The following is a 25,168-nucleotide window of genomic DNA, read 5'->3' on the forward strand; positions in this document are numbered from 1 at the left end:
CCCCATTTTTAGGTGTGCCTGGTGCTGCTCCTGGCATGCCCTCCTGCACTCTTCATTGAACCAGGGTTGATCCCCTGGCTTGATGGCAATGGTAGAGTGGGGGATATGCCGGGCCATGAGGTTATGGGTTGTGTTCGAATACAATTCTGCTGCTGCTGATGGCCCACAGTGCCTCATGGATGCCCAGTCTTGAGTTGCTAGATCTGTTTACAATCTATCCCAGTTAGCATGATGGTAGTGCCACACAACACGATGGAGGGTATCCTCAATGTGAGGACAGAGCTTCAACCCCACAACAACTGTGTGGTGGTCAGTCCTACTGATACTGTCATGGACAGATGCATCTGCGACAGGCAGGTTGGTGAGAATGAGGTCAAGTATGTTTTTCCCTCTTGTTGGTTCCCTCACCACCTGCCGCAGACCCAGTCTAGCAGCTATGTCCTTTAGGACTTGGCCAGCTCGGTTAGTAATGGTGCTACCGAGCCTCACTTGGCGATGGAAATTGAAGTCCCCCACCCAGAATACATTCTGCACCCTTGCCACCCTCAGTGCTTCCTCCAAGTGATGTTCAATATGGAGGAGCACTGATTCATCAGCTGAGGGAGGGCGGTATGTGGTAATCAGCAGGAGGTTTCCTTTTCTATATTGGACTGAGATGAGGAGAAATTACTTCACTGAGAGGGTTGTGAATCTTTGGAATTCTCTACCTCCGAGAATTGTGGAAGCTCCCTTATTGAATATTTTTAAGGATACAATAGAGACATTTTTGCTTTCAAGGCATCAAAATATGGGGAGTGGATGAGAAAGTTGGGTGAGGCAGAAGAACAGCTGTCATTGTATTGAATGGCGGAGTGGGCTTGAGGGATTAGGGTCCTCCTCCTATTACTATATTCTTACGTGTCTTTCAAGTTAAACAGTGCAGGGTGTGAGCTGAATTAGATGGGGAGTGAGAGAAGAGTGGGGTTTCACTTTGTGGATTGATTGGAGACAATTATTGGTGAAGACTTGATGGGCTAAATAAGCTATTTGTGTTGAATCTTTCTATACACCTTACCTTTGTTCTGTTGAGAGTTTGCTCAGGGCCTACCAATATCCTGAGTGTAGAACGAAATTTAGTAACAAAATTATTAAAATTTCTTTTTTATAAACAGAACATTGGAACTGGTGTTTCAGAAATCAGGCAGGACCTTTGGGTTACCTTCTTTCCGATACATTGCTCCAAAGACAATGTTTGCGAATGGGACAGTATATCCCCCCAACGAAGGCTTCTGTCCCTGCAGGCAGTCCGGAGTGCTGAATGTCAGCACGTGCAGACACAGTAAGTATCTGAGCTTCTTCACATGGGACAGAAATAGAAAAGGTTTTGATTTATTTGTCCTCATGAGATCTCAAAGTGCTTTACTTAGCAATGAGTTAAATTTTGAAGCGAGTTCTCATTATGTCCAAGTGGACAAGAGTTTCAGGAGTTATGGAGGAAACTAAAGAGCAGGAACAAGGAGGTTTCTGTATTTGTTCATCACCCTTGAGAAGGTGGTGGTGAGCTGCCTTCTTGAACCGCTGCAGCCCATGATGGGGAGGCAGTGCATTGTCGCTGGACTAGTATAATGCGAGGACTCATGGTAATGCTCTGGGGACCTGGGTTCAAATCCCACCACAGCAGATGGAATTTGAATTCAATAAAAATCTGGACTTAAATGTCCAGTGATGACCATGAAACTATTGGTGATTGTTATAAAAACCCATCTGGTTCACTAATGCCCTTATGGGGAAAAAACTCTGCTGTCCTTACCTGGTCTGGCATACATGTGACTCCAAACCCACAGCAATGTGGTTGACACTTAACTGACCTCTGAAATGGCCTAGCAACCCACTCAGTTGTATCAAACTGCTACAAAGACACAAAAAAGGAATGAAACCGAATGGACCACCCAGCATTGACCTAGGGACTGGTAACGACAGCAGCAAACTCAGCCATGTCAACCCTGCAAAGTCCTTCTCACTAACATCTGGGGGCTTGTGCCAAAATTGGGAGAGCTGTCTCATAGACTAGTCAAGCAACAGCCTGACATAGTCACCCTCATGGAATCATATCTAATGTCCCAGACTCCACCATCACCATGATATAAAAACAAAAAACTGCAGATGCTGGAAATCCAAAACAAAAACAGAATTACCTGGAGAAACTCAGCAGGTCTGGCAGCATCGGTGGAGAAGAAAAGAGTTGATGTTTTGAGTCCTCATGACCCTTCAACAGAACTGAGTAAAAATAAGAGAGGGGTGAAATATAAGCTGGTTTAAGTTGGGGGTGGGGGGTGGGGGTAAGAGAAGTTGGGGGGGGTGTGGTTGTAGGGACAAGCAAGCAGTGACAGGAGCAGATAATCAAAAGATGTCACAGACAAAATAACAAAGAGGTGTTGAAGGTGATATTATCTAAAAGAATGTGCTAAATAAAAATGGATAGCAGGACACAAGCTCTAGTGGGGGTGGGGTGGAAATACTAACAGGGCATAAAAGGTATAGATTTAAAAGTAATGGAAATAGGTGGGAAAAGAAAAATCTGTACAAATTATTGGAAAGAACAAAAGGAAGGGGGAAGAAACGAAAAGGGGGTGGGGATGGAGGAGGGAGGTCAAGATCTAAAATTGTTGAATTCAGTATTCAGTCCGGAGGTTGTAAAGTGCCTAGTCGGAAGATGAGTTTGCCATTTTAACACTCCACCCTGCTCTCTTGCCCACATGTCCGACCTTGGCTTGCTGCATTGTTCCAGTGAAGCTCAACGCAAACTGGAGGAACAGCACCTCATCTTCCGACTAGGCACTTTACAGCCTTCCGGACTGAATATTGAGTTCAACAATTTTAGATCTTGAACTCTCTCCTCCATCCCCATCCCCTATCCGTTTCTTCCCCCTTCCTTTTGTTTTTTCCAATAATTTATATAGATTTTTCTTTTCCCACCTATTTCCATTATTTTTAAATCTGTACCTTTTATGCCCTTTTAGTCTTATTCCACCCCACCCCCACTAGAGCTGTACCTTGTGTGTCCCGCCATCCATTCTTAATTAGCACATTCTTTTAGATAATATCACCTTCAACACCTCTTTGTTCTTTTGTCTGTGACATCTTTTGATTATCTGCTCCTATCACTGCTTGCTTGTCCCTACAACCTTTCCCCCCCCAACATCCCCCCCCCCACCCCCCCACCACCACCTTAAACCAGCTTATATTTCACCTCTCTCCTATTTTTACTTAGTTCTGTTGAAGGGTCATGAGGACTCGAAACGTCAACTTTGTTCTTCTCCGCCGATGCTGCCAGACCTACTGAGTTTTTCCAGGTAATTCTGTTTTTGTTTGGTCCACCATCACCATTCATGGGTGTCTCCTGTCCCACCGGCAGGACAGACCCAGCAGAGGTGGGGGCACCGTGGTATACAGTCGGGAGGGAGTTGCCCTGAGAGTCCTCAACATTGACTCCAGATCTCATGAAGTCTCATGGCATCAGGTCAAACATGGGCAAGGAAACCTCCTGCTGATTACCACACATCACCCTCCCTCAGCTGATGAATCAGTGCTCCTCCATGTTGAACATCACTTGGAGGAAGCACTGAGGGTGGCAAGGGTGCAGAATGTACTCTGGGTGGGGGACTTCAATTTCCATCGCCAAGTGAGGCTCGGTAGCATCACTGCTGACCAAGCTGGCCGAGTCCTAAAGGACATAGCTGCTAGATTGGGTCTGCGGCAGGTGGTAAGGGAACCAACAAGAGGGAAAAACATACTTGACCTCATTCTCACCAACCTGCCTGCCGCAGATGCATCTGTCCATGACAGTATCGGTAGGAGTGACCACCGCACAGTCATTGTGGAGACGAAATCTCACCTTCACATTGAGGATACCATCCATCGTGTTGTGTGGCACTACCACCGTGCTAAATGGGATAGATTTCAAACAGACGTAGCAACTCAAGACTGGGCATCCATGAGGCACTGTGGGCCATCAGCAGCAGCAGAATTGTACTCGAACACAATCTGTAACCTCATGGCCCAGCATATCCCCCACTCTACCATTACCATCAAGCCAGGGGATCAACCCTGGTTCAATGAAGAGTCCAGGAGGGCATGCCAGGAGGAGCACCAGGCATACCTAAAAATGAGATGTCAACCTGGTGAAGCTACAACACAGGACTACTTGCTTGCCAAACAGCATAAGCAGCAAGTGATAGACAGAGCTAAGCGATCCCACAACCAACCGATCAGATCTAAACTCTGCAGTCCTGCCACATCCAGTTGTGAATGGTGGTGGATAATTAAACAACTCATTGGAGGAGGAGGCTCCATAAATAGCTCTAGCCTATCCAGTCTCTCTTGATAACTAAAACACTGGAGCCCAGGGAGCAGCCTGGTGAATCTCCTCTGCACCCTCTCCAGTGCAATCGCATCCTTCCTATGCTGTGGTGACTAGAACTGCACACAGTACTCCAGATGTGGCCTAACTAATGTTTTATACAGTTACAACATAACCTCCCTGGTCTTATATTCTATACCTCAGCTACTAAAAGCAAGTATCCCATATGCCTTCTTAACCACCTTATCTACCTGTGCTGCTGCCTTCAGGGATCTATGGACATGTAGACCAAGGTCCCTCTGATCCTCTGTATTTCCCAGGGTCCTACCATTCATTGTGTATTCCCTTACCATGTTAGTCCTCCCAAAATGCATCACCTCACACTTCTCAGGATTAAATTCCATTTTCCGCTGCTCTCCCCATCTTCCCAACCCACCTGTATTGCTTGGTAATCTAAGGCTTTACTCCTCACTCACCACCCCATCAATTTTCGTGTCATCTCCGAACTTACTGATCATACCTCCTATATTTACATCTAAATCAGCAAGGGTCCCAGCACCGATCCCTGCGGTATACCACTTGTCACAGGCTTCTAATCCCAGAATCAGAATCACACAATGCAGAAGAGGCCCTTCAGCCCATCAACTCTGCACCGACACATGAGAAACACCTGACCTACCTACCTAATCCCATTTACCAGCACTTGGACAATAGCCTTGAATGTTATGATGTGCCAAGTGCTCATCCAGGTACTTTTTAAAGGATGTGAGGCAACCCACCTCCACCACCCTCCCAGGCAGTGCATTCCAGACCGTCACCACCTTCTGGGTAAAAAAAGTGTTTCCTCACATCCTCTCTAAACCTCCTGCCCCTCACCTTGAATTTATGGCCCCTTGTGACTTCCCCTTCATCTAAGGGGAACAGCTGCTCCCTATCCACCCTGTCCATGCCCCTCATAATCTTGTACACCTCGATCAGGTCACCCCTCAGTCTTCTCTGCTCCAACGAAAACAACCCAAGTCTATCCAACCTCTCTTCATAACTTAAATGTTTCATCCCAGGCAACATCCTGGTGAATCTCCAGTGCAATCACATTCTTCCTATAATGTGGCGACCAGAACTGCACACAGTACTCCAGCTGTGGCCTCACCAAGGTTCTATACTACTCCAACATGACCTCCCTACTTTTGTAATCTATGCCTTGATTGATAAAGGCAAGTGTCCCATATGCCTTTTTCACCACCCCACTAACATGCCCTTCCACCTTCAGAGATCCATGGACGCACACACCAAGGTCCCTTTGTTCCTCGGAACTTCCTAGTGTCATGCCGTTCATTGAATACTTCCTTGTCAAATTACTCCTTCCAAAGTGTATCACCTCACACTTTTCAGGGTTAAATTCCATCTGCCACTTATCTGCCCATTTGACCATCCTGTCCATATCTTCCTGCAGCCCATGACACTCAACCTCACTGTTAACCACCTGGCCAATCTTTGTGTCATCAACAAACTTATTAATCCTACCCCCCCCCCACATAGTCATCTATATTGTTTATATCGCAAGAACAACCTTCGACCATCACCCTCTGCCTCCTGGTACTAAGCCTATTTTGGATCCCATGGGCTCTTACATTCTTGACCATTATCCCATGCAAGACCTTGTCAAAAGCTTTACTGAAGTCCATGTAGACTACATAAACTGCACTACCCTCATCTACACAACTAGTCACCTCCTTGAAAAATTCAGTCAAATTTGTTAGACATGACCTCACCCTGACAATGCCATGCTGACTATCTCTGATTAATCCCTCCTCTCCAAGTGGAGATTAATCCTGTCCCTCAGAATTTTTTCCAATAGTTTCCCTACCGCTGTTGTTAGACTCACTGGCCTGTAATTACCTGGCTACCCTTCTTGAATAATGATACCACATTTGCTGTCCTCCTGTTTCCTAGCACCTCTCCTGTGGCCAGAGAGGATTTGAAAATTAGTGTCAGAGCTCCTGCAATCTCCTCCCTTGCTTCACACAGCAGCCTAGGATACATCTCACCAGGGCCTGGGGATTTATCCTCTTTTAAACCTGCTAAAAATGCTAATATCTCTTACCTTTCAGTGCTAATTTGTTCAAGTATATTACAGTCCCCCTCCCTGATTTCTACGCCTACATTGTCTTTCTCCATAATGAACACAGATGAAAAGTAATAATTTAAAACCTCACCTACATCCTCCAGCTCCAAGCACAGATAGCCACTTTGGTCCCTAATGGACCCTACTCTTTCCCTGATTATTCTCTTGTGCCTAATATATTTATAAAATGCCTTGGATTTTCCTTATCTTGCTCACCAGTGTTTCTTCATGCTCCCTCTTCGCTCTACTAATTACTTTTTAAATTACCCTCTACACTTTCTATACTCCTCTAGGGCTTCCGCTGTCTTCAGCCCTCTGTAACTGCCATAAGCCTCCTTTTTTTCCCTTATCCAATCCCTTATACCCCTTGATATCCAGAGTTCCCTGGACCTGTTGGTCCAATCCCTTCATCTTTACAGGAACATGTTGGCCCTGAACTCTCTCTCTTTCCTTTATGAATGACTCCTACTGCTGTGATGGAGACTTTCCTACAAGTAGCTGTTCCCAGTCCACTTTGGCCAGGTCCTATCTTATCATATTGAAATCAGCTTTCCCCCAATTCATGACCTTTATTTCCAGTCCATTTTGTCCTTTTCCATAACTACCTTAAATTTTAGAGTTATGGTCACTGTCCCAGAAATGCTCCCCCACTGACACTTTTACCACTTGCCCAGCTTCATTTCCTAAGATTGGGTCCAGTATCGCCCCTTCTCTTGTCGGACTTTCTACATGCTGGCTCAAAAAGCTCTCCTGGGTGCACTTTAACAATTCCCTTTCTCTAAGCCTTTCACACTAAGGCTATCCCAATTAATATTGGGGAAGTTGAAATCCCCTATTACTATTACCCTATTATTTTGACACTTCTCTGAGATTTGCCTACATATCTGCTCCTCTATCTCCCCTGACTGTTTGGGGGCCAATAGTACACTCCCAGCAAAGTGATTGCCCCCTTTTTGTTTTTAAGTTCTACCCATATGGCCTCATTTGAGGAACTTTCTAAGATACCATCCATCCTTACTGAGCTAATTGACTCCTTGATCAATAATGCAATGCCACCTCCTCTTTTACACCCCACCCTCCTGTCAGGCCTGAAGGTTCTATGCCCTGGAATATTGAGCTGCCAGTCCTGCCCTTCCCTCAACCATGTCTCTGTGATAGCAACAATATCGTATTCCTATTTGTTAATTAACACCCTCAATTCATCTGCTTGACCTGTAAGACTCCTTGTGTTAAAATAGATGCAACCCAGCCTTGCATTGTTCCCTTGTGCCGTTACAGGTCTATATTTGCTCTGCCTTCCGGACTGACTTAGTTTCTGTTCTATATTTGGCTGTGCGTCACCTGCTACTGTACCTCCACTCTGTATCCCATCCCCCACCAAATTAGCTTAAACACCCCACATCTTGGGGATTGTGCCAAAATTGGGAGAGCTGTCTCACAGACAAGTCAAACAACAGCCTGATATAGTCATCCTCAAAGCATCACACCTTACAGATAATGTCCCAGACTCCTCCATCACCATCCCTGGGTATGTTCTGTCCCACCGGCAGGACAGACCCAGCAGAGGTGGTGGCACAGTGGTATACAGTCGGGAGGGAGTTGCCCTGGGAGTCCTCATCATCAAATCCAAACCCCATGAAGTCTCATGGCATCAGGTCAAACATGAGCAAGGAAACCTCCTGCTGATTTCCATGTATCACACTCCCTCAGCTGATGAATCAGTGCTCCTCCATGTTGAACATCACTTGGAGGAAGCACTGAGGGTGGCAAGGGTGCAGAATGTACTCTGGGTGGGGGACTCCAATGTCCATCACCAAGAGTGACTCGGTAGCATCACTACTGACCGAGCTGGCCAAGTCCTAAAGGACATAGCTGCTAGACTGGGTCTGCGGCAGGTGGTGAGGGAACCAACAAGAGGGAAAAACATACTTGACCTCAACCTCACCAACCTGCCTGCCGCAGATGCATCTGTCCATGACAGTATAGGTAGGACTGACCACCTCACAGTCCTTGTGGAGACCAAGTCCTGCTTTCACATTGAGGACACTGTCCATCGTGTTGTGTGGCACTACAAGCATGCTAAATGGGATAGATTTCAAACAGATCTAACAACTCAAGACTGGGCATCCATGAGGCACTGTGGGCCATCAGCAGCAGCAGAATTGTACTTGAACAATGAGGTCTGTAACCTCATGGCCTGACATCCCCCACTCTACCATTACCATCAAGCCAGGGGATCAACCCTGGTTCAATGAAGAGTGCAGGAGGGCATGCCAGGAGCAGCACCAGGCATACCTAAAAATGAGCTGTCAACCTGGTGAAGCTATAAAACAGGACAACTTGCGTGCCAAACAGCATAAGCAGCAAGCGAGAGACAGAGCTAAGCGATCCCACAACCAACCAATCAGATCTAAGTTCTGCAGTCCTGCCACATCCAATTGTGAATGGTGGTGGATAATTAAACAACTCATTGGAGGAGGAGGCTCCACAAACAAAGATGGAGGAGCCCAGCACAGCAAAAGATAAGGCTGAAGCATTTGCAACGACCTTCAGCCAGAAGTGCCCAGTGGATGATCTATTTCGGCCTCCTCCGGAGGTCCCCAGCATCAAGATGCCAGTCTTCAGCCAATTTGATTCACTCCACTTTATATCAAGAAACAGCTGAAGGCACTGGATATTGCAAAGGCTATGGACCCTGACAATATTCCAGCAATAGTACTGAAGACTTGTGCTCCAGGACTTGCTGTGCCCCTAGCCAAGCTGTTCCAGTACAGCTACAACACTGGTATCTACCCGGCTATGTGGAAAATTGCCCAGGTATGTCCTGCACACAAAAAGCAGGACAAATCCAACCCAGCCAATTACCGCCCCATCAGTCTACTTTCGGTCATCAGTAAAGTAATGGAAAGGGTCATCAACAGTGCTGTCAAGTGGCACTTGCTTAGCAATAACCTGGTCACTGATGCCCAGTTTGGGTTCTGCCAGGGCCACTCAGCTTCTGACCTCATTACCGCCTTGGTTCAGACATGGACAAAAGAGCTGAACTCTTGAGGTGAGGTGAGAGTGACTGCCCTTGACATCAAGGCCGCATTTGACTGAGTGTGGCATCAAGGAGCCCTAGCAAAACTGGAGTCAGTGGGAGTCAGGGGGAAAACTCTCCGCTGGTTGGAGTCATACCTATCACAAAGGAAGATGGTTGTGGTTGTTGGATGTCAGTAATCTCAGCTCCAGGACATCACTGCAGGAGTTCCTCAGGGTAGTGTCCTCGGCCCAACCATCTTCAGCTGCTTCATCAATGACCTTCTTTCAATACATCATTAGGCCAGAAGTGGGGATGTTCACTGATGATTACACAATGTTCAGCACCATTTGTGACTCCTCCGGTACTGAAGCAGTCCATGTCCAAATGCAGCAAGACCTGGACAATATCCAGGCTTGGGCTGACAAGTGGCAAGTAACACTCGCACCACACAAGGGCCAGGCAATAACCATCTCCAACAAGAGAGAACCTAATCCTCACACCTTGACATTCAATGGCATTACCATTGCTGAATCCCCCTCTATCAACGTCCTGGGGGTTACCATTGACCAGGACTGAACTAGACTAGCCATATAAATACTGTGGCTACATGAGGAGGTCAGAGGCTAGGAATTCTGCGGCAAGTAACTCACTTCCTGACTCCCCAAAGCCTGTCCACCATCTACAAGGCACAAGTCAGGAGTGTGATGGAATACTCCCCACTTGCCTGGATGAGTATAGCTCCGAAAACACTCAAGAAGCTCGACACCATCCAGGACAAAGCAGCCCGCTTGATTGGCACCACATGCACAAATATTCACTCCCTCCACCACCAGTGGTAGCAACAGTGTGTACCATCTACAAGATGTACTGCAGGAATTCACCAAGGCTCCTTCGACAGCACTTTCCAAACCCACGACCACTACCATCTAGAAGACCAAGGGCATCAGATAGATGGGAACATCACCACCTGGAAGTTCCCCTCCAAGTCCCTCACCATCCTGACTTGGAAATATATCGCCGTTCCTTCACTGTCACTGAGTCAAAATCCTGGAACTCCCTTCCTAACAGCACTGTGGGTGTACCTACACCACATGGACTGCAGCGATTCAAGAAGGCAGCTCACCACCACCTTCTCAAGGACAATTAAGGATGGGCAATAAATTCTGGCCCAGCCAGCGAAGCCCACATCCCATGAATGGATAAAAAAAACTTGCAGTGATCTCTGCTTCCGTCATTAACTTTGCTGGTGTATTTCACAGCTTTACACACTATGTGAAGTCAGGTTTTCAGTTTTGTCTTTTCTGTTCTTCAGATGCTCAAGTCTTTATCTCGTACCCGCACTTCTACAATGCTGACCCAGTGCTGTGGGAGGCTGTCTCTGGATTACATCCCAATGAGAAGGATCATGCACTTTTCATTGACATCCATCCTGTAAGTATTGTAGTTCAGTGAGATTTAGCTGTCTGTGTTGGAGATTAATTTTTTCATTTACTCCTAATTGCCGATTACAAAAGGTCTCTAGTCCCCAATGTACCAGCTCAGCCTCTGGTCATTTGTGTACTTGAGTTCAGAATTGTGATATCAGAGCTGACACTGAATTCAAAGTCTATTGGGCAGTGGTTTTACCCATGTTTCTTTGCAGTGCAGCTTAAAGATGTCACATCACAGCCGTGGAACAAATCATTAACTGTGTCTCAGGCAGCGCATTCCAGACCATAACCACTCTGTGTGAAAAGGTTTTTCCTCAAATCACTATTGCTTCTTTTGTCAATTATTTAAATCTGTGTCCTCTCATTCTCAAAGGGTCACAGAGGTCTACAGCACAGAAAAAGGCCCTTCAGCCCATCGAGTCTGCACCAGTCAAAGAAGTACCTAACTGTTCTAATCCCATTTTCCAGCACTAGGCCCATAGCCTTGTATGTCATGGCATCACAAGTGCACATCCAAACACTTCTCAAATGTTATGAGGGTATCTGCCTCTACCACCTTTTCTCAATCCTTTCATGAATGGGAACAGCTTCTCCCTATCCACTCTGTCCAGCCCCTCATGATTTTGAATATCTCTATCAAATCTCTTCTCAACCTTATCTTCTCCAAGGAAAACAGCCCCAACTTCTCCAATCTATCTAAGGAACTGAAGTTCCTCATCCCTAAAACCATTCTTGTGAATCTTTTCTACAGTCTCTCCAACACCTTCACATCCTTCCAAAAGTGCGGTGCACAGAACTGGACACAATACTCCAACTGAGGCCAAACTAGTTTCTTATACAAGTTCAATATAACCTCCTTGCTCTTGTGCTCCATGCCCCTATTAATAAAGCCCAGGGTACTGTTTGCTTTATTAACCACGCACTCAACCTGACCTGCCTCATGCAATAACTTTACACATCTAGCCCCAGGTCCCTCTGCTGCTACAGTGTTTGTACAATGATGTACCCCTGTTGGATTTCTGTTCTGAGAAGGAAGGGCTCTGCACTGGGACTGTTGCACAGTTGCTGTTATTTGTCATGTCGAAGATGGATGTCATTTGTGACCTTGGGCAGAATTTCTCTGTCGGTGAGTTGGGGGTGGGGCCCGCTCACCGATGGGAAAATGATGCGGGATGGTGTTGGGAGGAACCCCCGACATCATCCTGCCCCATTGAAATATTCAGGAAGGCGGGGGGGACAGTGAGATCAGCTGTCTGCCCACTGACCTGTCAATGGCCAATTGAGGTCATTGACAGGATAATTAAAACAGTTAAAGGACCTGCCCATCCAACCTTAAGGCTGATGGACAGGCCAGGAGCCCCAGCGAGCAATAGAAAAAAACATGAAACCTCGTCCACCGGCGGGATGAGGTTTCATGCAGGGTTTTAAAAAACTTTAATAACGTTTCTGTGATATTTATTAACATGTCCCATGTCATGTTATGAATTTTTTTATTTTTCTATTTTTAAACTTTCAAACACTTTCAGCGATCTCCGTGAGGCAGCACTTAGTCTCAGGGAGATGTGTGCACTCTGACTGCTGGGGAATCTCCCCACCCCCCTCCCCCCCGCCTTCACAGGGAGTGCTATGCACTTCCCATTGGGGATGCCGCTGGGTGGGCCTTAATTGGCCCGCCCACTTAAAATGGCGGGGGGGACCATTTCGGTGGTGGCGATTGGCTGCCTGCCCACTGCCGAGCCAATGGGGCCCGCCTGCCCATCAAGGGCAAAATTCTACCCTTTAGCTGGGAATCCATTTCGCTGTAGCATCTTTGAAAAGGAGGCTTGGTTCACTACTCGAGGGCTTTGGTGAGATCACAGGAAGCCATGTACAAAGGCATGTTCTGCTCTCTGCGTCTTTCCAGAAGTTGGTGTGCAGTGAAGTTTATGTTGGTTGTTTCTCTGCAGACTGGAATCCATACTACGACTCTGGAAGGACCACCCCTGCAACTGACAGCCAATTTAAAAGGAAACTAGCTAGGCCATTGCCAGTGGTTGAGAGCAAAGCTTTGCACATGTTTTTTAAAATTCATTCATGGGATGTGGGCTTCGCTGGCTGGGCCAGCATTTATTGCCCATCCCTAATTGCCCTTGAGAAGGTGGTATTGAGCTGCATTCTTGAACCGCTGCAGTCCATGTGGTGTAGGTACACCCACAGTGCTGTTAGGGAGGGAGTTCCAGGATTGTGACCCAGCAACAGTGAAGGAACGCTGATGTATTTCCAAGTCAGGATAGTGAGTGATTTGGAGGGGAACTTCCAGGTGTTGGTGTTCCCATCTATCTGCTGCCCTTGTCCTTCTAGATGGTAGTGGTCGTGGGTTTGGAAGGTGTTGTCAAAGGAACCTTGGTGAATTCTTGCAGTGCATCTTGTAGATGGTACACACTGCTGCTACTGTGCGTCAGTGGTGGAGGGCGTGAATGTTTGTGGATTTGGTGCCAATCAAGTGGGCTGCTTTGTCCTGGATGGTGTCAAGCTTCTTGAGTGTTGTGGGAGCTGCACTCATCCAAGCAAGTGGGGAGTATTCCATAACACTCCTGACTTGTGCCTTGTAGATGGTGGACAGGCTTTGGGGAGTCAGGAGGTGAGTTACTCGTCGCACGATTCCTAGCTTCTGACCTGCTCTTTGTAGCCACAGTATTTATATGGCTAGTCCAGTTCAGTTTCTGGTCAATGGTAACCCCCAGGATGTTGTTGGTGGGGAATTCAGTAATGGTAATGCTATTGAATGTCAAGGGAAGGTGGTTGGATTCTCTCTTGTTGGGATGGTCATTGGCTGGCACTTGTGTGGCACGAATGTTACTTGCCACTTGTCAGCCCAAGCCTGAATGTTTTCCAAGTCTTGCTGCGTATGGACAGAGTGCTACAGTGTCTGAGGAGTCTTTAATGGAGCTGAACATTGTGCAATCATCAGCGAACATCCCCACATCATTATGATGGAGGGAGGATCATTAATGAAGCAGCTGAAAATAGTAGGGCCCAGCACACTATCCAGAGGAACGCCATTGTACCTCCCACCCTGTTTTTCCCCTCTCAAGTCCCCAATCCCCCACCCCACCCCCACATCCCACCATTTACATGTTGCCTCTCAGTTGCCATTACTAAATATATGAACCTCTAAATACATGAATCCCAGAAAGTCAGCCTACAGATACAGCAGGTAATTAGGAAGGTAATGGAATGTTGGCCTTTATAGCAAGGGGGATAGAATATAAAAGTAGGGATGTTTTGCTACAATTGTCCAGGGTGTTGGTGAAATCACACCTGGAGCACTGTGTAGTTTTGGTCTCCATTATAGGAGGAATATACTTGTGTTAGAGGCAGTTCAGAGAAGGTTCACTCAGCTGATTCCTGAGATGAAGAGATGGTTTTATGAGGAAAGGTTGGACAGGTTGAATCTATACTCATTGGAGTTTAGAAAAATGAGACATGATCTTATTGAAACATATGGGATTCTGAGGGGGCTCGACAGGGTGGATACCTGGAGGATGTTTCCTCTTGTAGGGGGGACTAGAACTAAGGGACACCGTTTAAAAATAAGGGGTCTCCCATTTAAGATGGTGATGAGGAATTTCTTCTTAGTGTTGCTTAGTCTTTGGAAATCTTTGGAACAGTGGAGACTGGGCCACTGAAATATTCAAGGCTGAATTAGATGCAATTTTGATTTGGCAAGGGAGTCAAGGGCAGCAAACAGAAAAGTGGGGTTCAGGTTTGAGAGAAAGAGACTGGTGAGAAAATGTTACACATTTTACAACTTAATTCAGAGGCCAACTCTTGGGTGCAGTTTAGGTCACACTACAACAAAAAGGATCGATGCATTGAAAAGGTTCAGCAAAACAAGCTGGTTGGTTTCAGGTCTTTGAGGAAGGCTCTTGTAGAAACGTGCCATTGCTGCAGAAGAGGTGAATCAGGTGTACAAGAAATTAGGATTTTTGAAGGGATTGGAGCAAGTACACCAGTTAACTTAGACACAACACAGGGGTCGAGGGAAACCAGTACAACGTTCACAACCTTCTGCATGGTTTGGCTTCCAGTGAAAGGAGCTGAGTCAGTGTCACATGGCAAATTTAAAGATACCTGATTGCTAACCTCTCAAGTCATGGCAGCTGAGGGAAGTGAGCGATCTGAGATGTTTAGCATTATATTTCTCCCAGCAGGAAGAGAGGAAGGAAATAAGAGTTCCCTAAATTAGTAGAGCAACAGGTGAAGTGTGAGTAACAACAGTGATAAGACTTTTTTTATTCATTCATGGGATGTGGGCTTCGCTGTCTGGGTCAGCATTTATTGCCCATCCCTAATTGCCCTTGAGAAGGTGGTGGTGAGCTGCCTTCTTGAACTGCTGCAGTCCATGTGGTGTAGGTACACCCACAGTGCTGTTAGGGAGTTCCAGGATTTTGACCCAGCGACAGTGATGGAACAGCCAATATATTTCCAAGTCAGGATGGTGAGTGACTTGGAGGGGAACTCACAGGCAGTGGTGTTCCCATGGATCTGATGGTAATGGCATTGAACGTCAGGGAGAGGTAGTTTGATTCTCTCTTCTTGGAGATGGTTGTTGCCTGGCACTTGTGTGGACAAATGTTACTCGCCACTTACTATCCTAAGCGTGAATGTTCTCCAGAACTTGCTGCATGCTCTGTCCCAACACAGGTATCCAAGGACCTAATTGCATATGTTACCTGTGTGTAGATTCTTGATTAGGATCTCCCAGGTTCACAGCCCTGTCCCCATCGCCAGTTCTCCATCGCCGCAGGACTTGGCAAATGGACCCTAGCGGAAGTCTGTGTGTGATTTCATTTAATGTGGGGGGCCTTGGGATGCTGTCATTATCTACAAACTATTGAAAGATTTCGATGTTGTGTCAAACTACAATGGCTGGGACCATGATGCCACTGGAGCTACCTTTCCCTTGGCAGCCAGGGAGTCAGACAATCTTGTATGATGAGAAATGTATATTTTTGTGATTGTTTTCTGTGTAGAAAGCTGTGGGGGGTGTGTGTCCAGGGTTAATTAAACAGGGAGAAGGTTGCTAGGGACGGGCTGCTTGTGAGATCTAAGAGAAGAAGGATTAAAGGTGTTAGGTGTGAAAGGTTATCAGCGGTAGGTGGGAATGTGGAATTGAGGTTACAACAGGTCAGCCATGATCTTATTGAATGGTGGAGCAGGCTCGAGGGGCCGAATAGCCTACTCCTGCACCTAATTCCTATGTTTGCATGTAGGTTTGTACATTTGTAATGAGGGGTTAAGATGGGTTTGAGTTACAAGTAAATGGGTTGGATCTGAAATTTGCACTTTGAGATAAGTGGGGAAATTAATTTTTCAGCTGTTGAATTTCAAAAGGGAGTTCAGAGGTAATAAGCAACATTTGCATCTTACAGGAGTTCCATGAGTAAACAGGGGAAGGTATGTTAAATTTTATTGACCTGAAAGTAGAGGCAAATAGAAAACATGATATTTTTTATATGTGGAGAAGTTGAGCTCCAGAGAGATGTTTGAGAACAATGGAGCCTAAGGTGAAAGGGGAAAAAGATATATTTAAGGAAAGAGATGTTTAACTATTGAGAGTTGCTGTGGGGAAATCACTGAAGGGCCAGGCCAGCTTCTCTCTGTGTGAGTTGCTGCAGAGCTGTGATTTGAATTGGAGGCAGATGCCCAGTGTTAAGTCAGGAGAGTCTTTGTTTTAGGAAATAGTTTGTTTCTGAACCTCCTTTTGGAATTCCACCTCAGAGCAGACATGCCTGAGAACTCATGAGGTGGGCCTTTATTAAAGTGACAACAATTCCTTGACTTGGGGAACATTTACTGAATTTTTATGGTTAAAAATCTATAAAGGGTTGTTGCCAGAAAGGTAGTTTAATTGTGTACTTTTGAAAAAGAATGTATTTTGGGGCACTCTAAGACTCTTTAACTGTGTAACTTTTATCTTGTGTGCTTAAGTTTTTATTCTTTTTAATAAACCTTTTAATTTTTTCAAATTCTAATGGTGTCACTGGGGCTCTGTGCTTTTGAGGTCAGTAGCTCTTCCTCCTTATTTTCGCAATAAGAAAGATTTATGATCAGCGAGACAGACTTCACTCTGGGCACTGGTTTGCTCAGCAATAACATCAGCTGTGGTTGAATACTTCCACACTTCCTTTGTTTGCTCTACCAGTGAGGACAATTTGGACTGCACTTTGTTTAGTACCTCCCCATATCCTTGAAATCATGGGTGACCCTACCAGGAGCAAGGAGCTCCCAATAGCATTGCTTAACGAATTATCAGAGCGCAAAAGCCTTTCCACCATGCCAAGGTGGAGAAGCAAGAACAGAAAGATGCTGACTGCTTTGAGGCTAACATCACTGTATTGGGATTGATTATTGAAGACAAGTGATCCATGCTCATTAATTACAAGAAAGGTCCGAGCAAGAAGATTCTGAATGTGTTCAGAACTGCCCGAAGTAAAGTCCAACAGACTGCGAGGCGGTGCGTCAGTGACGACTGGTTACAACTGGGCCAGAATATCCAGACATTCTTTGACACAGGGAATGTTAGGGACATTATGAAGGCATCAAAAAGGCAACAAGCCCGTCAGCAAAGAAAATGGCTTCATTGAAAACAAAGGTGGGGAGGTGGTCATCAACTGCTATAAAGAGTTGGAGAGATGGGTGGAACACCACCTTGAGCTGTTTTCGTGAAAGAGTGCTGGCACTGGGGAACTCTAGACACCATAGTAAGCCTGCCTGTCAGGGTAGAACTGGATATCGAATCCCTAGTGGAGGAGCTTAGCAAAGCTATTGACTCACTTACCCATGGACAAAGCTCCAGGTGCTGACACTACACCGCCTGAACTCATTGAGCATAGGAAACTGGCACTCCTGCAGCAACTGCACAAACTTCTGTTTCTGCTGGAGGGAAGGGGCAGTGCCCCGGGATATGCAAGATGTGAAGATTGTGACCAAGTACAAGAACAAGGGCACCCGCAGCGATTGCAACAGCCAGCGAGGCATCTCCCTGCTCAGCATCACGGGAAACGTTTTCGCCCATTGCCCTGGTCAGAGTGCAGATCCTGGCCGAACGGATCTACCCGGAATCCCAGTGTGGTTTCAGAACTGGAAGATCGACAATTGATATGATCTTCTCAGTCTGGTAGAGAAATGCCAGGAACAAAGGAGACCACTCTAAACTGCCCTCAACAATCTCACTAAGACTTCAACCATGTGAGCAGAGGTGGTCTATTTAAGCTGCTGGAGAAAACTGGCTGCTCACCAAAGCTGCTCAATGTGACCTCTTTCCAAGACAACATGCTGGGTAAGGTCAGCTATGACAGGGCAACATCGGAACCCTCGGAGATCCACAATGGGGTCAAACAAGGTTGTGTTCCGGCACCGACACTCTTTGGCCTATTCTTCTCTTTAATGCTGTCATATTCCTTCAGGTCATCTACAGAGGGAGTCTACTTACATACCAGAACTGACTGAAAGCTGTTCAGCCTCACTCACCTGACATTCAAAACAAAGGTGCTCCAAGTCCACATCAGAGAGTTGTTGTACACTGACAATACCACACGAGCATTCCAAACAAAGACTCTCTCGTGCCTGTGAAGAGTTTAGTCTGACCATCAGCATCAGGAAGACAAATGTCATGGCCCAGGATGTTGTCATAGCCCCACCTATCAGCATTGACAATGTGAAGCTGGAGATTGTTGATAGTTTCGCATATCTAGGCTCCACAATCACCAGCAATCTGTCACTTGATGCTAAATCAACACACACATCGCAAATGCTGCAGCTGTTGTGTCCAAGCTGAGTAAGAGAGTTTGGAACAACAGTAACCTGACTGAGAACACCAAACTGCGAGTCTACCGAGTCTGTGTCCTGCAAGTGAGATATGAAGATGGTGGACATTGACACCAACAACTAGGAGACAATCACCGACAGCCTTGACCTCTGGAGGCTGACTGGAGGGGTAAACATGACAGAGGTTGCCATTTCAGAATGGGGACTACTGAGCCCACCAGGCAATGTTAGCAGAGAGTTGCCTATCAAAGCACAAGCCATTTTCTCACGAGAATGAAGGCTCCCAATGAGAACCCTGGGTTTTAACTTCACCAGGTTGGCTCCTCAATTTTGGGAATGCCTGATACAGTTTCTGCTCTCTTGCAGTCCTCAACCCAATCCAACCAGGATCGATCTCCCAACTTGATGATAATGCTAGAGTGGGGAAGGTGCTGAGCCATGAGGTTACACAGTGTGGTTGAATACAATTCTGATGCTGTGCATGGCTCAAAGCGCCTCATGGATGTTCAGTTCTGAGTTATTGGACATGCTTTGAATCTCTCCCATTTAGTATGGTGATAGTACTAAGGCAATCCTCAATGTGTAGATGGAACTTTGTCTCCACATCTCGCCAATACCATCCTGAACAGATGTGGCAGGCAGGTTGGTGAGGATGAGTTCGTATGTTTTTCCCTCTTGTTGGTTCCCTCACCACCTGCCGCAGACCCAGTCTAGCAGCTATGTCCTTTAGCACTCAGCCAGCTCAGTCAGTAGTGGTGCTACCGAGCCACTCTCGGTGATGGACAGTGAAGTCCCCCACCCAGAGTATATTCTGCACCCTTGCCACCCTCAGTGCTTCCTCCAAGTATTGTTCAACATGGAAGAGCACTGATTCATCAGCTGAGGGAGGGCGGTATATGGAATCAGCAGGAGGTTTCCTTGTCCATGTTTGACCTGATGCCATGAGACTTCATGGGGCCTGGAGTCGATGTTGAGGATTCCCAGGGAAACTCCCTCCCGACTGTATACCACTGTACTGCCACCTCTGCTGGGATGGTGATGGTGGGTGTTTTTTTCCTCCTTTATTCATTCACAGGGCGTCGCTGGCTAGGCCAGCATTTATTGTCCATCCCTAATTACCTTTGTTCTGGGGGCATTTAAGAGTCAATCATGTTGCTGTGGGTATGGAGTCACATGTAGGCCAGACCAGGTAAGGATGACAGATCACCCTAATGGCTAATACTCTTCCCTTTTGGCATTTGTGAACCAGATTGGCCTATATAACAATCAACAATGGTTTTATTGTCATCATTTGACTTTAAATTCCAAATTTCACCAACTGCCATGGTGGGATCCAAACCCGGGTCCCCAGAGCGTTACCCTGGGTCTTGGGGTTACTAATCTAGTGACAATACTGCTACACCACCACCTCCCCCAATGTCTGGGGTATTGTCTGTAAGTTATCTGTATTATCTATATCTGTAAGTTATCTGTATTATCTGTATCTGTAAGTTTTCTGTGTTATCTGTAAGGTATGATTCTGTGAGGATGTCTATGTCAGGCTGTTGCTTGTCTAGTCTGTGAGACAGCTCTCCCAATTTTGGCACCGGCCCCCAGCCCCCAGATGTTAGTAAGGAGGACTTTGCAGGGTTGACAGGGCTGAGTTTGCTGTTATCGTTTCCGGTGCCTGGATCGATGCCGGGTGGTCTGTCTGATCCATTCATCTTCAAGCTTTCTTTGTGATTTGATATAACTGACTTGCTGCACCATATTGGAGGGCAGTTAAAAATCAACCCCATTGCTCAGGATCATATGTGACCCAAACTGGGTAAGAAAGATAGAGCTTCTTCCCTGAAAGACTTTGGTTTTACAAGCTAACCTGGTCATACTCATCCAGTCATTTCATAATCATTATTGCTTTTTCTTCCAGATTTTATTCCCCGAAGCTGATGCAGTGGGATTTGAACTCATCTCTGGGACATTAGTCTGGGCCTCTGCATTCTAAGTCCAGTAATATTGCCACTACACAGTTTCCATAATCATGTATGGACTGACATTGATGGGCTGAATGGCCTATTCGCATTCTGTATTTTGTGGTATTTAATTGGAGTTGGAAGGCATTTCATTCCGAAAATCATTTGAGCAGGTGAATGCCAGGAGGGGTTCCTATTGTGAAGTTTGGGTGAACCACATGGCCCTACTCTCGTATTCTTTAGGGTACTGGCTTCCGTCTAACAAATTTATCAATGTAAAATTTATTCTATTCGTTCCTTTCAGTTAACTGGAATCCCTTTGAATGTCTCCATCAAATTACAACTAAATTTGTTTGTGAAAGCAGTGCATGGAATAACGTGAGTATTATTAATCACTGCCGCTGTTTAATGTTTCTCTGTTGGTTATGTTATAACAGTGACTCCTTGGGCTACAGATTAAATTGCTAATCAATCTCAACTTGAAGAAATATCTTCAGCAGCAGAGTAGCAAGCTTCCATTCTCTGCCTGACAGTTCACTAAATCTCCACTTTAACAGAAGATATTATTCACCTTGTCTCAGGGATAGGGTTAGAAACTCTGACAATCCGCTTTGCATTGTGTCTGCACCCATGGCCTATGCAGGATGGGCAAAGGCATTGAAAGGAGCTGAGCTTCCTCAGGAACTGCATTCCAGATCCTAACCACTCGCTGTCTTACACTTCAGTTAGGGGCTGGAAACAGTCTAAAGGATTCAAGGTCACCATTTCCCCCCCCCCACCCCCCGCCTCCCCCCCACTCCCCTCCTGACGAGGACCTTCTGGCTGTTGAGCTCAGGATGATGTTCTGCATTGCGAGAGTTGTAATTTGGGTTTGTTCTTAATGATGTTCTTTATATTTTATATTTAAAGGGAAACAGGAAATATCCAGCCTGTGCTACTGCCATTGCTTTGGTTTGATGAGGTGAGGTCATAAAAGCTTTTATATTAAAAATTAATGAAAGAAAAACATCTTCTTTCCAATGTATATAAGGGTTTGGGGGTTGCCGGGGGTGGGGGTGGATTCTGTACAGTGTGAGAATGGATGTTTTTTAAAAAATATTTTGGGGAATATTGTGTTATCCTATAAAGAAGTTGGGTGTGCGTGCGCTGCGGGGGTATGGGTGGAGGTGTGTGGGTGTGTGTGTGTGCGCACAGGGGTGTGTGTGGAGGTGTGTGGGTGTGTGTGTGTGGGGGTTGGGGGCGTGGGCGTTCTTGGGGGTGTGCATGTGTGTGTGCATAGGGGTTTGCAGGGGTGGGGGTGTGGGCGTGGGTGGGGGTGTGGCGTGCGCTGGTGAGAATTAAGCTGGGCAGAGTTGATAGGAGTCAGGTTGTCTGATGTTTTGGAAACATTAACAGAATAAAGGTGTTAGAGCTAACATTTGCATTTTTAGATAAGTTGGGAAGTTGTTTGAATTTCAAAGGGGAATTAGAGGTAGTAAGGAAAATACTTGCATCTTGCAGGAATCCATAAGTAAATAGTAGTGGAGTATTTTATTTTTATTGAACCAAAAGCAAAGACAAGATGGAAACATGAAAGATCTTATATTCGGAAGGGTTTGAGTTTCCGAGGGGTATGAGAACAATGGGACTGAGATGAAAGAGGGAGAAGCTATGTTAGAGTTACTGTGGATAGCTGTTTTTAACCATTGAGCTGTTAAACTGGAGATAGCTGGAGCTGTTTGAGCTGTTGAGCAGCCTTGGGCTGCAGCAAGCAGTGTTATTCTGAAGTGAATTCCAAAGCAAAGTGGAAGAGGGTACAGGTTATATGCTCCACCTTTATTGAAGCTACAGCAGTCTGCCTTGTGTGATATTATTGATTCCAAATTTAAATATCTATAAGGGAATGTTGCCTGGAAAGTGTTTACTTGTGGGTTTGACCAAGTAGAGTGTTTTGGAGGAATGTTTTGTGAGACTAATCTTAATTGTGTAACTGTAATCTTGTGTGCTTAAGTTTTCTTTTGGTTAAAAAAAACTTTTAATTTTTAAAAACCCAGCAGTATTACTGGGCCTCTTATTGCTGAGATTGGTACATCATCATCTTGTTATTGAAATACAGGAAAAAAGGTTGTGGCCCCTAAGCCAAGTTTCCCACTGGGATTTGGTTTATGCAGCGATTAACACCGACTGTGGTCATAACAGCACCTCTCACATTGACTCCAGATACAACAACTGCTTCACTTCTTCACCGGGGTAACGCATGGTGCTGACCCTCACTGGGGTGGGTGAAGGGGATCCCTGTTGCTATTAGTTACTGGGTTTTTTCACCTTATGAAGGAGTGGAAGAAACAGAAACTTTTTAAATTGAGACCACGTACAAATATTTATTCTGTAAATAAATCTATAACAAAAATTCCAAATAGCTTTGTGCTTTAGTGTAAGAATAGAGACAACTGGTTATACATGTAGGATGGAGATACAGCACCTCATCTACATTCAGTTAAGCAAATGATGCCAATTGAACATTTCATCCTCTCTGCAGATGGGACGTATCGATGGTCCACCTTTGCACACTTTCTACAACTTCCTGGTGTTGGTGCCGAATGTATTTGAATATCTTCAATACACCCTGATAGCTGTCGGCTGCCTTTTGGTGCTAATTGCTGTAGTTGTTAAAATTGTGCACTGGAAACAGCAGGTAAGATCGTTTAATTGTTTATGAAAGCATAAAGACACCTAAACTTTAACATTTTTGTAGATAGTGCTGTGATTTAAGTAAATGTTAAAGGAGAAACCATGTAATGAAATATAAAAATCAAGTACGTTTTGTCCCACATTAAATGAATTAAAATTATTAACCCACATAAAATTGAATTTTAATACTCATTGAATGAATGAACAGAAAGTGCTACAAATACTCCGGAGGTCAGGCAGCATCTCTGGAAAGAGAAACCAAGTTAATGTTTCAGGCTGATGACTTTTCATCAGAGCTGGGAAACGTTCCAGATGAAACAGGTTTTAAACAAATACAGCTGGAGGGAAAGGGGTGGGGGAGGGAAAACAAAAAGAAAGGTCTCAGATAGGATAGAGGACAGGAGAGATTAAATAACAGCAGGGTTGGTAATGGGACAAGTAAAGAAACAAGGTGGCTAGAGGAGGTGTAAATAGGTGCCCATCCCTAGGTACTCTTCTCAAGGGCACCTAGGATGGACAATAAATGCTGGCCTAGCCAGTGAAGCCTACATCCCATGAACAGAATCATCACCAACACCCACTGTCCAATAACTGGGAGGAGTAGTTATGATCTGAAATGGTTGAACTCAATGTTGAGTTGGGAAGTGCCCATTGGAAAGATGAGGTGCTAATCCTTGGGACAGTGTCGGAGACTGACAAAAAAGACAGCCGGGTATGATGGAGAATTAAAATGACATGAGATCGGAAGCCAAAATCACATAGAAAGCTGTCACCTAATCTGTGTACCCTCCCCCAATTCAGAGAGATTGCATTGCCAGGTGAGGACAATGGGAACGTAGAATGGTTACACAGCCATTCAGCCCTTCATGCCTGTATCAGCTCTCTACAAGAGCAACTCAGCTAGTCCCACTTCCCCACCTGTTTCCCACATCGCTGCGAATATCTCCTCCAGAAATTTGCCCAATGTCCTTTTGAAAGCCTCAATTGAATCTCCCTCTACCACTCACTGAGACAGTGCATTCCGGACCCTAACCACTCGATTGACCGTGTATCCACCACATTCTCAGACAGTGCATTCCAGGCCCTAACCGCTCGCATTGTGGAAGTTTTTCCTCATGTCACCATTGCTTCTTTTACCAATTATCTTAAATCTGTGCCCTTGGGTTCGCGATCTTTCCATCAGTGGGAACGGTTTCTCCTTAACCACTCTGGCCAGCCCCCTCATGGTTTTGAATACCTCTGTCAAATCTCCTCTCAACCTTCTCTTCTCCAAGGAAAACAGTCCCAAATTCTCCAATCTCCAATCAAGCAGCCCTGCTTGATCAGCACCCCATCCACCACCTTAAACATTCACTCCTTCCACCACCAACGCACAGTAGCAGCAGTGTGTACCACCTACAAGATGCACTGCAGCAACTCACCAAGGCTGTATAGTTCACAATCTGTATTTGTGTTCAGCATTGTGAGCTGTCTGTGTCGGTGTTCAGCATTGTGAGCTGTCTGTGTCGGTGTTCAGCATTGTGAGCTGTCTGTGTCGGTGTTCAGCATTGTGAGCTGTCTGTGTCGGTGTTCAGCATTGTGAGCTGTCTGTGTCGGTGTTCAGCATTGTGAGCTGTCTGTGTCGGTGTTCAGCATTGTGAGCTGTCTGTGTCGGTGTTCAGCATTGTGAGCTGTCTGTGTCGGTGTTCAGCATTGTGAGCTGTCTGTGTCGGTGTTCAGCATTGTGAGCTGTCTGTGTCGGTGTTCAGCATTGTGAGCTGTCTGTGTCGGTGTTCAGCATTGTGAGCTGTCTGTGTCGGTGTTCAGCATTGTGAGCTG

The 25,168-nt window shown here is 45.8% G+C and overlaps 1 protein-coding gene across 2 annotated transcripts in view; it reads left to right on the forward strand.

Moving 5' to 3' along the window:
- The window catches only part of scarb1 (scavenger receptor class B, member 1), a 189,771-nt gene that overhangs the window by 70,008 nt on the left and 94,595 nt on the right, over nucleotides 1-25,168 (forward strand). For both annotated transcript variants that reach the window (XM_041202804.1, XM_041202805.1), the window contains 5 exons: nucleotides 1,152-1,318; nucleotides 10,799-10,917; nucleotides 20,985-21,058; nucleotides 21,590-21,641; nucleotides 23,199-23,354. In XM_041202804.1, coding sequence (XP_041058738.1) covers nucleotides 1,152-1,318; nucleotides 10,799-10,917; nucleotides 20,985-21,058; nucleotides 21,590-21,641; nucleotides 23,199-23,354 — 568 coding nt within the window. The remainder of the gene's footprint in view (nucleotides 1-1,151; nucleotides 1,319-10,798; nucleotides 10,918-20,984; nucleotides 21,059-21,589; nucleotides 21,642-23,198; nucleotides 23,355-25,168) is intronic.

The sequence above is a fragment of the Carcharodon carcharias genome, chromosome 13 (assembly GCF_017639515.1).
Source record: "Carcharodon carcharias isolate sCarCar2 chromosome 13, sCarCar2.pri, whole genome shotgun sequence".
Lineage (NCBI taxonomy): Eukaryota > Metazoa > Chordata > Chondrichthyes > Lamniformes > Lamnidae > Carcharodon > Carcharodon carcharias.